This window comes from Sinocyclocheilus grahami, unplaced genomic scaffold (genome assembly GCF_001515645.1).
Source record: "Sinocyclocheilus grahami isolate Dianchi unplaced genomic scaffold, SAMN03320097.WGS_v1.1 scaffold168.1, whole genome shotgun sequence".
Lineage (NCBI taxonomy): Eukaryota > Metazoa > Chordata > Actinopteri > Cypriniformes > Cyprinidae > Sinocyclocheilus > Sinocyclocheilus grahami.
In genome coordinates this window covers 774156-790262 of record NW_015505347.1, presented here as the reverse complement: position 1 = coordinate 790262, position 16107 = coordinate 774156, and the positions used below count along the sequence as shown (strand labels likewise).

The following is a 16107-nucleotide window of genomic DNA, read 5'->3' as shown; positions in this document are numbered from 1 at the left end:
TATATATATATATATATATATATATATATATATATATATATATATATATTTATTTATTTGTAATTGTTAGTTCATGTTAATTCTTTAACTAATTTTAACAAATGGTAACTTATTGTAAAATATTACCATCATTTTTATTTATTACTATAAAACATTATTTACAAGATACATTATTATTATTTTTTTTAAACTGTTGGGAAAATGTCATAAAATCCTTCAATTATTTCTCCCTCTAAATCACTGGAATAAAATGTTTTTGATAATGAAATGTATTTATTCATTCACCTTTTTTTGTCTAGACAGTTTTACTTTTTGCCATTATTCTCTCTGACTTCTCCCATCAGATTCCCATTAGACCAGTTCCAGTTTAACTTGTCAAAAATGTGTAAAAGAGTTTAATTCTGCTGCACAAGTTTTGCCGGGACACATTTTTGGAAACATCCCCTCGAATATATGTCAAATGTATATCAAATATGTAAAACAAAAACAGCTCAAGAGGACAATTGAAGCACTTCTCAAATGTAAAAATAAATCTACCAAAACATGTTGTAGTTTAAATCTGAATGATGGTTTTGTCTAATAAACTTCATTCTCTCAGAAATCATTGCATGTATGAGAGGAGAGGTCTAAGCTCTGTGCTTGTGTTTGTGTGTGTTTTAGGCAGAGGAAGGATGAGCTGGAGCAGAGAATGTCGTCTCTTCAGGAGAGCAGGAGAGAGCTCATGGTGCAGCTGGAAGGACTCATGAAACTACTGAAGGTACACCAGACACACAGGGCAAGACCAGACACCACAAAAACAAACACACTGTAATATTTCAGCCACTGGAGGGCGTTACTCTCTTTAGAGTTTATCATCTGAGCTGCTGCCTTTTCTTAGACGCTTGATCTAGTTTCCCACTTTTCACTTCTTCTTGATAGCGGTAATACTTGCTCTCATCTTCTGTTTTTCACTCCCTGTGTTCTTTTCCTCCATCTCTGTCCTGTTCCTGCAGGATGAGGAGCTGAGACAAGCTGTAAGTGTGTGTTTCACTGTGCATGTCAGAGAAATGACTGTGATTTCATACAATTTTGCTATGCACATTTAAAAGTCACTTACACAAATATGTAGATAAATAGAGATTTAGACTGTAGAATAGCATAGAATATTTTTAGAATAGCAGTTTTTGATTTGAGTAAAATAAGGTTCTACAACATTAAACACATATTGCTCTTAAAATGTAAGTTGCTATGTTGCTAAATAATCACAATGCCATAATTTGAGTTTACATGCTTCACAAATCAGACAATCACATATGTATAGTAACTTAGGTTTTTATAAAACATAGCAGCTTCGAAATTCATGCCTGATGTTATTTTGTTATTGATTTTCTTTTTTTAATAAAAAAAAAAAAAGGAAATCTAAAAGAAGGACACCTACTTTACAAACTGATCATTCATAAAAACCCAAAGTAGACTTTTGAAACATTTTGTTTACTACCAGTTTTTTTTTATTATTTTTTAGCAGGAAGTATTCTACCATGTGTAGAGTATATTTTACTATATTTTACATATATTTTAAGTGACAAAACATGACAAAAATAACAACATTCAGTCAAACCAATGTAGTGAAATAAAACTCTGCTTATGCTTGGCAGTGTTATTATTGTTAACTAAAACTATTCAAAATTGTTAAGTGAAATAAAGCTAAAATAAATATTAAATAAAAAATGTACTTAAAAAAAAGAAATGTTGCCTTGGCCACTAACTGAAATAAATATAAAATTAAATAGAAATATTAAAAAAACAGAAACTTATAAAAATAACTAAAGCAAATAAAAATGGCTAAGAATGTAACTAATAAAAATTACAACATAAGATTAAAATGAAAATGAAAAATAAAATAAAAGCTGATTCAAAATGTGAAATTATACTATTCTAGTATATAAATAAAATAGCACTGAGGCTCACTCATTTGTAATATTATGAAAAAATAAACATTGCAACTAATATGATTTCCATCTTTAAAACTGGTGCTTGTACTATTTTAGCTAGTGTATTAGTACATGAATATGGGGATATGAAAATGCACTGTTTGAGTGTGTTTTTTACATACTGTGCATGTAAAAAAAAATTGTTCCGTGTCTCTCATTTGTTTATGTGAAAGTTCCTTTCCATTGTTTTTAATTTTTTTATTGAGACGTAATTATCTCTTTCTTTTTCTCCCGATGTTTAACTTCCAGTGTCTGCTGTAAGTTCTCCAAAAATATTAATGCATCTTTTTACATGTTAGAAGTAGTAGCACATATTTTAAGACTTAAGTTTTCCATAAAAATGTAAGTTGTTTTGTTTCAGCAATCCTTTCTTTGCCGTTGGCTTTATTTTTTACCCAGCCTCTCTTATTTCAGTTTGGCTTTAGTTTCGCGCAGAGAATTCACTTTTGATGTGTATATGCATTTACATAGGCTTTTACACACAGTCAGTAGTTTTTAGTGCTAGCAGAAAGGTCTCGTACAATATGAAGTTTTCATTCTCTCTCTTCAGGCTCAAGCCGCTGGCTCCTCCCCCAGCCATGCCTCCCCTCGTTCTATGCAGATGCCCATTCGCTCTCCCTCGTCAGGCCCCACCCCCACACACGGAGGCCACACCCCCACCCACGGGCCCCAGGACTCTTTAGCTGGAGTGGGTGGAGATGTTCAGGAAGCATTTGCTCAGGGTAACGTCTTCATTTATCTCTTTAACACAAAAGAGACTATTGTGTTTTTTATTTTCTGACGAGCAACAAGAATTTTTGTTGGTCACATGATTCAGATTGTGACAGGATTGAACTGGGTAGCCCCACCCATTTTGACATCTCATTAGTCCAAAATAGTTAGTCTGTATATTAAACATCAAATATGTTGCTATTTTTGTATTTTGTTGTGGACGGACAAAATCTTTTGAAATAATGTCAGTTCATGCATCTTTTGTGGTGTAACAATTCAGTGATTTTAGCCTTTTTTAACTTTCTTTGTGTTTGGATCCTACAGGACCTCGCAGAAACCTGCGAAATGATCTCCTGGTGGCAGCAGACTCCATCACAAACACCATGTCTTCACTGGTCAAAGAGCTCAACTCAGGTACGATCATGATGCATTGTGGGTAGGGCTGTGCGATTAATCGAAATCGTCATAAAATCGCGATTTGAGCTTGCACGATTTCTAAATCGCTTTATAGCACGATTTTCCACACCCCCGACCTCCTGCAGTATGCTATCCGAACCAATCAGAATGCAGCGCGGCTAAATGGAGCACGAGAACAGAACAGACCGGGCGGGCATACAAACGTAACTCCAGGTTCACACACTCTGTCTGTGGTGTGTATTTTTCCCACTCCCATGTTAACGGATCAGAGCGTTCACACTGCACGCGACTGCGGTCCGGCAGTGCGCTCCAGGAGCGGTGCGTCTGCAGCAGTCATGCTGCGATCGTTTCCGCACGGAGTCTATAGGCCCGAGTATACTTCACTCTCTGCGTTCCGTTCCGTCTCGCACACAGCCGCGTTCGCACAGCTTTCAAAGTATACTCAACCGCGGATGAGTGCGACACAGGCGCAAGTCTATTTTTGCTGTGCTGCACGCGCTGAATTAAAGTGACAGCGCATTATTCGCGGTAAAAATGAACATGGATTGACACGGAAATTTTGTAATTACACCATAAATGCATATAATTAAAGTCTACTGTTTCACAGTCAACAGTCAACACATGGCTTTTTGGCTAGATTTAAAACAAGGAAAAGTGCACTTTTAGATAAACAAGGCAATAATAGATGGCACTCGTGGTGGTAGTTAAACAAAGTTATATTTATTGAGTTTAAAGCGAATATGTCTATGAAAGATTGTATTATTGTACTGTTATAAAAGAGAATCACAATGCTGAAAAAGCATTTTCAGAAACAACGTTTGGATTTGAAATCAAAATAATGGATAAATGTTGTGTTTGTGGTAAACAGCCGCGGATCAGGAGCGGACTGCAAACGCGTCCTGTGTGAAAGCATAATGAGTCCGTGCTGCTTCTGCACCACATACACATACTGTATACGCACTGCAGACGGAGTACCTGTGAACTTGGCGAAACAAATCTAGTTCAACATCTGAGGCAATGCCACAAAGAGCTCTATGACCAATGCATGGCAACAAAAAATCCCTGGACACGGGATTTTATTTATTTTTCTGCCATATATGTCTAGTCTAGAGACATTTTGTTACACCTTTACTTAGTGATTATTTTGCCTTATGTCTGTTCTAGAGACATGTTACAGCTTTTTGATAAAGCTCTTAATTGGTTTTCTTTTGGAAATATGTTTCAAATTCACACTGAATGGATTTATGACTGTAAAGCATGTCTGTGTGTGTCAAAATCATGATTAAAATCGAAATCGCAATATTGATCAAAGAAACCGCGATAGGTTTTTTTTTGTCCATATCGCACAACCCTAGTTGTGAGTAGTCTGTGTTCGCACAGCTGTGACAGAGAAATGGTGTGAGAATTTCATGTTACACTAAAATAACACTGATATGAGTACCATCATTACAGGTGTTAATTTAGTATTATTTACATACTATTATAATATTTATTAATATTTTTATTTGCTTTAATTTTTAAATTTTCAGATTTTATTTCAATAAAAGTTTAGTTTACATTTAAGTAAATTTTTTTAGGTGCATTTGTAATTTTAATTATTTTTGTATAATATTTAGATTTGAGCCTTTTTTTACTATTCAATTTTAGTAAATTTTAGTAATTTTAACTTATTTTATTTCAGTTAGTTGCCAAGGCAACATTACTGATTAAAAAAAAAAATCTAATTAATATTATTATCTCAGCTTTATTTAAATGAAAGAGAACAATTTGTATTCAATTATTAAACAAAATATCAAACAGTAAATATTAAAACAATATTTTTTAGTTGTAATCATTTTAGTTTTAGTAAACAATAACACTTTTAAAATGTCTCTAGACACAGAACTGTTACAAAACTGTATTGGAGTGTATAATGCTTCTGAATTAATTTTTATAAACAAACGTAATATATATTCTCTTCTGTTGTCTTTAGTAGAAGATGGAGGAGAAGAGGATGAGAGACTGCTGCAGAGTGGCAAAGACAGAGGTATTACTCCACATCAGAACTACATTACCCAGAATGCATCGGTGCTCCTGAATGCAGACCTCTTTCTATGAACATCAATGATTTCATGAGATTTATCCTCTCTGCACACAACAAAAGCTAATGTTTTACGGGGCGGGTGTGTGTGTGTGTCTGGCGTGTGTCTGCGCTATCTGAGGGGGCTCGTTAGTGCTTAATTACTCGTTAGTATTAACGAGGAGGCTGTTTACGAGTGTGTGGAGGGGTGCTGGATGTTTTTTTAACTACTTCCTGTAGGGTCAGAGGGGTCCAGCACACTGAACCTTTATGAGCCGAACCCGTACTGGGAAACACCTTCATTATAGCGCTCGTTCTTTCTCTTTCTTCGCTGTGTTCATTCATCTCTCCATCCAGCTCCACCGCTCATGTTTTATTGGTCTGCTTCTGATGGCCTTTCTCTGCTAGTTTCAGACTCCATCACTCAAATTAGGCTCTGAGCAAAAGTTTGCTCAAAATTGCTGTAGCTGGAATCGTTTCCCGAGTGAATATTTTCTGGAGAGCAGCACTTAAAACATGCCTCTGGTAAAATGCACTAATGACTTATATTATATCATTGATCATTACATATACGTATGTATACTTCATTATACATACGTATACTTATGGTATCTTGCATCAACAGGCTCATTTTATTTTAAAAGAATTAATTTGAAATAAATGTGTGAAAAAAATTAGAAAATTGGAGCATCTGAAATGAAATGAACAGACTTTAAACTTGATATTTCTGCAAATATCCACTTTTCAATTATCGTTTATTTTATGCGCACGCACACACACACGCAAACTTTCAAGATTTTGAATGTTTTTTAAAATGTCTCTGATGTCTCAAGGCTGCATTTATTTGATCAAAATACAGTAAAAACAGTAAAATTGTGAAATATTATTACAATTTAAAATAACCATTTTCTATTGGAATATATTTTAAAATGGAATTTATTCATATGATGCAACAAGAAACATTTCTTATTATTATTAATGTTGAAAACATTGATTAGGCTACGTAATATTTTTGTGGAATCGGTGATACTTTTTTTTCCAGAACAGCATTTATTTGAAATAGAAATATTTTGCAAGATTATAAATGTCTTTACTCTCATTTTTGATCAATTTAATGTGTCCTTGATGAATAAAAGTAATAATTAATAATAAAAAAAAATAAAAATCTTACTGACCTCAAAATGGGCAGCAATCTCAGTTGGGAACATATATACATAAAGAAAAAAGTTACTGTATTTTGATGTGTTAATGAAGCTGGTGTCAGCCGTTTATTTGTCATTATTTATGCATATGATAACGAGGGACACGAAAGCCAGCTGTTTTATGTGCACAATTGTTCTACACTGTGTAGAGGGTCTATTTAATTAAAACACTATGTTGAGGAAACAAGGTGGTAGAGTATCTACTCAATTAGTTACTGTACTGAGCTGAAGCAGCTTTACTAATTCCAGATAAGAGAATTAATGGATCACCAGAGACTTCCAGACAACATCTCTCTGTGTGTCGGAATATTACAGCTTTTACAGTATGTTAGCAGATGTCCCATGCAAGATATTATCTTTATTAACCCTATAAAGTGTACTGTATCTTATTCAATGGGCAAATTTCTAAGGCCTTTAAATGATCAACATGATCAAAATCCTGTTATACACAATCTATACTACATGCATTCTGTCACCTGACTGATAGTTTATGCTTTTTTAGCAAGTAAAAAGCATTTTAGTATAATTCTAAATAAGTCCACCTTCAGCTTGTGGATCACGTGTCTGTGTTTTTGCTTTAAAAACTTTATGCATAAGTATACATAAGCATAACTTTTGCATTGTTTGTATGCATTGTTAGTGATTAAATGCTTGACGGAAGCAACTTTGGCTGCTTAATTATACATGCATAATTTTTTTTGAAGAATCATGTTCAAATGTGGTCAAATATGATCACCAGGCTTTTGGGGAAGGTTTATTTGTTCATCTCTCAATCAACATTGTATTGCATTGCATAATGTTTTGATGCTGCAAAGCTTTGATTATTAAACTAAACATTTAAATCTAATCTTATTAAGACATATTGGGAGCGGATATAGAGTGACAACATATTTGTATGCAGTTTATGTTACTGTTATTAAGATCTCTTTGTTTTACATTACAAGCTGTTAGAATTTCATCCTACTTTTTGTCCATATACATATCAGCTTGTTTTTGCGCTGTTTGTTCTGAGTAAAGTTGAGGTGTTTCCCCTTAAAAAGCCCTGTATTCTCACTATATCATACTTTTTGAGCCAAAAACCTGATGTATCAAATATGGCACAAAACATGAACACGCACAAATTTTTAGTTCCATTCCAGAAAATTATTTTTTTCTGCATATTATTTCATAGGCGAGGCTTTACAAGGTTAAAGTGAATCTTTAACTTTAAAATTATCATTTTGAATTTTGTTTTCCAGGTTAAGCCAAATATGAAGCAAGCAGTGCCATGTGAGTATCACACAGCATTATATCTGTAGGTGTGTTGCTTTGTTCATTTTGAATACTCAAACAAATTGTTTTTTGCATTACTTCAGGTGTGGCATCACCATGCAAACGCATCACCACAAAGACGATGACCTCTGAACCCAGACTCAGCCAATCAGAGAGTGTTCAGGGATTTGACTTCCTGTGGATTGCTTGAGAAGGAAAATGTTTTGTTGTTTTCAATGTTTTTTACCCTTCTTTGTTTGTGAGATAGAGATGCAGTTTTAAGGGTCTGTGTTGCGGACCTGCTAGTTTGAATAGTTATTCTCGTTTGAATATTGTAGCTGATTTTGTTCAAGTTTGAAAGCTTTTGAAAAACCGATGCACCCAAAGACGTGTCAGATCTGACCAGAACGAGACTAAATGGACTGAGGTGGGAACGAAATGGAACGGAACGCAATAGAAAATAGATGCATGATTGAAGGACGAACGTGATGAGTTGATTGGCTGGCTGAGGTATGTGGGCGTGGTTTGTTGGATGTGGGTGTGGTCATGTTGATTTCAAGGACGCAGTTGCTGCAAATGCAGTATAAATGACCTTCTAAAGGAACTAAATTAAAGAAAGGGTCGAGTTCAGTACTGTAATTTATTTTCGATTTACTTTTTTATTTATTTTCAGTAGACGGACAGCATTTTAGCAGCTTTTCCATGTACATTCGAGGAAATATTTTGGTCGTTTCAAATATTTGAGTTCAGATTTTCAAGTCCAATTCAGCATTTATGTATATTTAAGATCAGATTTATTTAGTTTTACAGATTTTCAAATAGGTACTTTAATAAAGAGGTGGATGTACTGTGCTCCTATTACTGGAGAGTTTTACCAATTGTTAATTTTGTTGATTTTTTTTCTAGAAGCACTGTTTGTAGTCAATATTTCCTGTGAATGGACATTTCTTACCTACAAACATTTGCGCGCACGTCTGACCTGCTGTGTGTTTTTCTGGAGGTGTGTGTGTACTTGTGTGCCTCTCTATAGCCGTGTGTTTGTGCAAAGCTGGAATGTGAATCATATTGATGCCTTAATTTAATTTTAATCTTAAATATCTGCCAAAAATTACTTGTTGATTTAGTTTGTTTGAAGTCTTTCAGCTTATTTACTCCGATAAAAATTAGTTTTTTTCCCCCGCCAAGTTAATTCATGGACTTATTTGTTTCTGGACCTCTGCGTCATGTGATTCTACCTGCGGTACATGGGGCTTAATGACATCACTTCCTGTGCCCTTCGGATCAAGAGCTCTTCTGTGAAAGCTGGCTGGTTTGGTGGAGGCGATCATTACGGTGCCGGTAGCCGCAGTGTTTCACTCTTTCCACCGAACAACATTTTCATATTTTTTTAAGAAGCAAATTTTACAGAAATGAGGCCGTGATTTACATGCATGTGATTTCAAGTGATGATTTGTTGTGTTCAGAATAAATGATATCTTGAAAACAAACAAAAAAGACTGGAGTATTCATTTTTCCTTTTCTCTCTTTAATATGGACACCCGTTTCCACCACGGAATTGAAAAAAAATTTATATAAAACATTTTATAATAAAGATTTTTACATTTTTTTTCACAATTCTAAGAAAAATCCAAATTGAGAGATATAGACTCTGAATTGCAGATATAAACTTGCAATTCTGAGAGAGAGAAAAATCGTAATTCTCACAATTCTGTTTTTATATATCGCAATTCCAATAAATAAATACGAAAGCTGGCTGGTTTGGTGGAGGCGATCATTACGGTGCCGGTAGCCGCAGTGTTTCACTCTTTCCACCGAACAACATTTTCATATTTTTTTAAGAAGCAAATTTTACAGAAATGAGGCCGTGATTTACATGCATGTGATTTCAAGTGATGATTTGTTGTGTTCAGAATAAATGATATCTTGAAAACAAACAAAAAAGACTGGAGTATTCATTTTTCCTTTTCTCTCTTTAATATGGACACCCGTTTCCACCACGGAATTGAAAAAAAATTTATATAAAACATTTTATAATAAAGATTTTTACATTTTTTTTCACAATTCTAAGAAAAATCCAAATTGAGAGATATAGACTCTGAATTGCAATTCTGAGAGAGAGAAAAATCGTAATTCTCACAATTCTGTTTTTATATATCGCAATTCCAATAAATAAATAAATTTTAAAAAGGGTAATTGTGAATTTTATCTCAGAAGTCGGACTTTGTTTCTCACAATTCTGAGAAAAAAAAGTCAGAATTGTGAAATACAAACTCAGAACTGTGATATAAACTTGCAATTCTGAGAAGTCAAAATTGTGAGGACTGAGAATTGCGAGAAAATTCTTAGTTATCTCACAATTCTTTGTGCATGTCTTGCAATTCTGAGGAAAAAAGTCAGAATTGTGAGATATAAGCACAACATTTTCAGATAAAAAGTTGCAGTTACTCTTGTTTGGTTTTATTCTATTGTGGAAACGGATTTCCATACTCTTGTAATATGATGCTCTCAGTGGTTGTGACCAAATTTGCATACTACTATGCACTAAAAGCATGTACTTCTCTGGTGATGGAACGGTATATACTTTTGTGTACATAGTACTTTGTAGGGCAGTATGCCAAGATCCACATGCTTTACTCTTTGTATGAGTTGCATGTTTGCTCTTCTGTTGTCACAGTATAAGTGAGATCTGAGAGCTGTAAACTCCTCACTACGAGTACCTGTGTGTGCGAGAGAGAGAGCGAGACGGGCAGTCTGAGGGTCTCGGCACTCTGCCAGCGTGAGCAGGCGTGACGTGGAGTGAATTTTAATGAGAGCAGCATGAACAGACGTGTACTCTGGGGGAAATCTGTGTGTGACAGAATAAGACGCTGCAGAGATTCACTCAAGGACACCATTCCTCGCCTGTCTTGCTTGCCCTGTCTGTCTGTCTGTCTCTCTCTCTTACAGTTATATTATTCTGTGTTTGGCCCCTTGCAGAGGTCAAGTCCTCTAAAAAAATGGTACTATGGTAATACAAATGTATTACGTGGTACTGAATGACTGGCATTTTTGCTTACACTTTTTTTTTATGGTGCCCTTGTTACAGTATATTTATACATTCAAGTACTGAGTAATATTAATGAACTACATGCACTGACTATATGGTTAGGGTTAGGATGAGGGTTTGGTTTACACTTAGTTGCATGTGATTATGCCTAATTTTTTGTTATTGCTTACAGTAAGTGCATGTAACATGTAACAAGAACACTGTAAAATAAAGTGTTACCGCATCCCTATCTCTGTCTCTCTGTGTGTGTGTGTGTGTGTGTATATGTATATATATATATATAATATATGGCTATAGAGAGAGAGAGAGAGCTATTTATTAGTGGTGTGCAATGATGTTTTAAAATGAGGAGGCCATTTTATATATATATGAAATATATGTATATATAACCTATATTAAAATAGAAACACGTTGTTTTACATTGTAATATATTTAACATTAATACCGTTTTAATGTATTTTTCATCAAATACTTATTTTAATGTTTTTGACTTATTTCAAGAACATTTTCAAGAACAAAAATATGGTACACACAGGCCGATATTCCTTAGGAATTTCTTAGGCTATATGAGACCCCGACTGACCTTAAAGGGGTCATATGACGTTGCTAAAAAAGAACATTATTTTGTGTATTTGGTGTAATAAAATGTGTTTATGTGGTTTAAGGTTAAAAAAACACATTTTCCACATACTGTACATTATTGTTTCTCCTCTATGCCCCGCCTTTCTGAAACGCGTCGATTTTTACAAAGCTCATCGATCTGAAAAGCGAGGCGTGCTCTGTTTGGCCAGCTATCCAGTACGTTGTGATTGGCCGAATACCTCAAGCATGTGATGGAAATGTTACGCCCCTCACCATACTGTTATGCACTGTCCGGCCGGAGCGACGAGACAAAAACATTAAAACTAGAGATACACCGATGTATCGGCCGCCGATATTTATACAGTGTAGTGTTATTTTACATTTGTTTACTTTATTTCTGTACCTATAAACTGTTAAACCTACCTAAAAAGCACTGTTTATTTAATATGTATCTTTGTTCTGTTGTATTTATGTAGGCCTGCTGAATGTTAAATGGATCCAATCCATGTTCATTAGAAATTATTTGATGATGCAGCAATAAAACTGCTAGTATAATTTAATGCAGGTGTTTTTGAACTTTGCTGATTAAAAAAATTATCAAAATACTATCTATATTGATGCCAAAATTTCAAATAAGAGAGGAAGTGACAAATATCGGTACCGGTATTGGAATCGGCCAATAAGTGATTGTTAAAATTGGTATCGGTATCGGCCCCAAAAAATCCTATCGGTGCATCCCTAATTAAAACCCATTATAAACGAGACATTCGTTGCATCCAGTGGGGACATAATTACTGATTATAATGACTTATACTGTCTTTTTACAAGTTGCGTTGCATCGCGCTGCGTAAACATAAAACCATGTCTGCATTTGTGATCGGAGAAATGACAAACAACAAGTGCTACTCTACACTGCTCAAAACTCGCGTTTGGTGCGTTGTTGTGTTGACGGCAACAAAACTACAGCGAGAATAAAAGCTACGCCTTCTTTCTTTGCGTGAACATTTGGGCGGTGTTATGCAAATCTTCCCACACAGTGATGTAGACATGTGGGGGCGGGTTTAAACGAGGTGCTTTAGGGGGGCGTGGACAAGTCTTAACTTTTATTTTTTTCCAGAACAGCATTTATTTGAAATAGAAATATTTTGCAAGATTATAAATGTCTTTACTCTCATTTTTGATCAATTTAATGTGTCCTTGATGAATAAAAGTAATAATTAATAATAAAAAAAAATAAAAATCTTACTGACCTCAAAATGGGCAGCAATCTCAGTTGGGAACATATATACATAAAGAAAAAAGTTACTGTATTTTGATGTGTTAATGAAGCTGGTGTCAGCCGTTTATTTGTCATTATTTATGCATATGATAACGAGGGACACGAAAGCCAGCTGTTTTATGTGCACAATTGTTCTACACTGTGTAGAGGGTCTATTTAATTAAAACACTATGTTGAGGAAACAAGGTGGTAGAGTATCTACTCAATTAGTTACTGTACTGAGCTGAAGCAGCTTTACTAATTCCAGATAAGAGAATTAATGGATCACCAGAGACTTCCAGACAACATCTCTCTGTGTGTCGGAATATTACAGCTTTTACAGTATGTTAGCAGATGTCCCATGCAAGATATTATCTTTATTAACCCTATAAAGTGTACTGTATCTTATTCAATGGGCAAATTTCTAAGGCCTTTAAATGATCAACATGATCAAAATCCTGTTATACACAATCTATACTACATGCATTCTGTCACCTGACTGATAGTTTATGCTTTTTTAGCAAGTAAAAAGCATTTTAGTATAATTCTAAATAAGTCCACCTTCAGCTTGTGGATCACGTGTCTGTGTTTTTGCTTTAAAAACTTTATGCATAAGTATACATAAGCATAACTTTTGCATTGTTTGTATGCATTGTTAGTGATTAAATGCTTGACGGAAGCAACTTTGGCTGCTTAATTATACATGCATAATTTTTTTTGAAGAATCATGTTCAAATGTGGTCAAATATGATCACCAGGCTTTTGGGGAAGGTTTATTTGTTCATCTCTCAATCAACATTGTATTGCATTGCATAATGTTTTGATGCTGCAAAGCTTTGATTATTAAACTAAACATTTAAATCTAATCTTATTAAGACATATTGGGAGCGGATATAGAGTGACAACATATTTGTATGCAGTTTATGTTACTGTTATTAAGATCTCTTTGTTTTACATTACAAGCTGTTAGAATTTCATCCTACTTTTTGTCCATATACATATCAGCTTGTTTTTGCTCTGTTTGTTCTGAGTAAAGTTGAGGTGTTTCCTTAAAAAGCCCTGTATTCTCACTATATCATACTTTTTGAGCCAAAAACCTGATGTATCAAATATGGCACAAAACATGAACACGCACAAATTTTTAGTTCCATTCCAGAAAATTATTTTTTTCTGCATATTATTTCATAGGCGAGGCTTTACAAGGTTAAAGTGAATCTTTAACTTTAAAATTATCATTTTGAATTTTGTTTTCCAGGTTAAGCCAAATATGAAGCAAGCAGTGCCATGTGAGTATTACACAGCATTATATCTGTAGGGGTGTTGCATTGTTCATTTTGAATGTTCAAATAAATTTTTTTTTGCATTATTTCAGGTGTGGTGTCACCATGCAAACGCATCATCACCACAAAGACAATGACCTCTGAACCCAGACTCAGCCAATCAGAGAGTGTTCAGGGATTTGACTTCCTGTGGATTGCTTGAGAAGGAAAATGTTTTGTTGTTTTCAATGTTTTTTACCCTTCTTTGTTTGTGAGATAGAGATGCAGTTTTAAGGGTCTGTGTTGCGGACCTGCTAGTTTGAATAGTTATTCTCGTTTGAATATTGTAGCTGATTTTGTTCAAGTTTGAAAGCTTTTGAAAAACCGATGCACCCAAAGACGTGTCAGATCTGACCAGAACGAGACTAAATGGACTGAGGTGGGAACGAAATGGAACGGAACGCAATAGAAAATAGATGCATGATTGAAGGACGAACGTGATGAGTTGATTGGCTGGCTGAGGTATGTGGGCGTGGTTTGTTGGATGTGGGTGTGGTCATGTTGATTTCAAGGACGCAGTTGCTGCAAATGCAGTATAAATGACCTTCTAAAGGAACTAAATTAAAGAAAGGGTCGAGTTCAGTACTGTAATTTATTTTCGATTTACTTTTTTATTTATTTTCAGTAGACGGACAGCATTTTAGCAGCTTTTCCATGTACATTCGAGGAAATATTTTGGTCGTTTCAAATATTTGAGTTCAGATTTTCAAGTCCAATTCAGCATTTATGTATATTTAAGATCAGATTTATTTAGTTTTACAGATTTTCAAATAGGTACTTTAATAAAGAGGTGGATGTACTGTGCTCCTATTACTGGAGAGTTTTACCAATTGTTAATTTTGTTGATTTTTTTTCTAGAAGCACTGTTTGTAGTCAATATTTCCTGTGAATGGACATTTCTTACCTACAAACATTTGCGCGCACGTCTGACCTGCTGTGTGTTTTTCTGGAGGTGTGTGTGTACTTGTGTGCCTCTCTATAGCCGTGTGTTTGTGCAAAGCTGGAATGTGAATCATATTGATGCCTTAATTTAATTTTAATCTTAAATATCTGCCAAAAATTACTTGTTGATTTAGTTTGTTTGAAGTCTTTCAGCTTATTTACTCCGATAAAAATTAGTTTTTTTCCCCCGCCAAGTTAATTCATGGACTTATTTGTTTCTGGACCTCTGCGTCATGTGATTCTACCTGCGGTACATGGGGCTTAATGACATCACTTCCTGTGCCCTTCGGATCAAGAGCTCTTCTGTGAAAGCTGGCTGGTTTGGTGGAGGCGATCATTACGGTGCCGGTAGCCGCAGTGTTTCACTCTTTCCACCGAACAACATTTTCATATTTTTTTAAGAAGCAAATTTTACAGAAATGAGGCCGTGATTTACATGCATGTGATTTCAAGTGATGATTTGTTGTGTTCAGAATAAATGATATCTTGAAAACAAACAAAAAAGACTGGAGTATTCATTTTTCCTTTTCTCTCTTTAATATGGACACCCGTTTCCACCACGGAATTGAAAAAAAATTTATATAAAACATTTTATAATAAAGATTTTTACATTTTTTTTCACAATTCTAAGAAAAATCCAAATTGAGAGATATAGACTCTGAATTGCAATTCTGAGAGAGAGAAAAATCGTAATTCTCACAATTCTGTTTTTATATATCGCAATTCCAATAAATAAATACATTTTAAAAAGGGTAATTGTGAATTTTATCTCAGAAGTCGGACTTTGTTTCTCACAATTCTGAGAAAAAAAAGTCAGAATTGTGAAATACAAACTCAGAACTGTGATATAAACTTGCAATTCTGAGAAGTCAAAATTGTGAGGACTGAGAATTGCGAGAAAATTCTTAGTTATCTCACAATTCTTTGTGCATGTCTTGCAATTCTGAGGAAAAAAGTCAGAATTGTGAGATATAAGCACAACATTTTCAGATAAAAAGTTGCAGTTACTCTTGTTTGGTTTTATTCTATTGTGGAAACGGATTTCCATACTCTTGTAATATGATGCTCTCAGTGGTTGTGACCAAATTTGCATACTACTATGCACTAAAAGCATGTACTTCTCTGGTGATGGAACGGTATATACTTTTGTGTACATAGTACTTTGTAGGGCAGTATGCCAAGATCCACATGCTTTACTCTTTGTATGAGTTGCATGTTTGCTCTTCTGTTGTCACAGTATAAGTGAGATCTGAGAGCTGTAAACTCCTCACTACGAGTACCTGTGTGTGCGAGAGAGAGAGCGAGACGGGCAGTCTGAGGGTCTCGGCACTCTGCCAGCGTGAGCAGGCG

At 34.8% G+C, this 16107-nt stretch overlaps 1 protein-coding gene across 6 annotated transcripts in view; it reads left to right on the top strand.

Moving 5' to 3' along the window:
- The window catches only part of dtnba (dystrobrevin, beta a), a 37206-nt gene extending 21952 nt beyond the window's left edge, over nt 1–15254 (top strand). For 3 of the 6 annotated variants that reach the window (XM_016282913.1, XM_016282910.1, XM_016282911.1), the window contains 7 exons: nt 661–757; nt 993–1013; nt 2521–2692; nt 3006–3095; nt 5071–5124; nt 7598–7628; nt 7715–9097. In XM_016282913.1, the coding sequence (XP_016138399.1) occupies nt 661–757; nt 993–1013; nt 2521–2692; nt 3006–3095; nt 5071–5124; nt 7598–7602 (439 nt within the window). In that variant the 3' untranslated portion in view covers nt 7603–7628; nt 7715–9097. Of the gene's footprint in view, nt 1–660; nt 758–992; nt 1014–2520; nt 2693–3005; nt 3096–5070; nt 5125–7597; nt 7629–7714; nt 9098–13868 lie in introns of those variants that run through there. The other 3 variants (XM_016282912.1, XM_016282914.1, XM_016282916.1) reach the window with 3 other exon arrangements.
- Nucleotides 15255–16107: the final 853 nt, after the last annotated feature.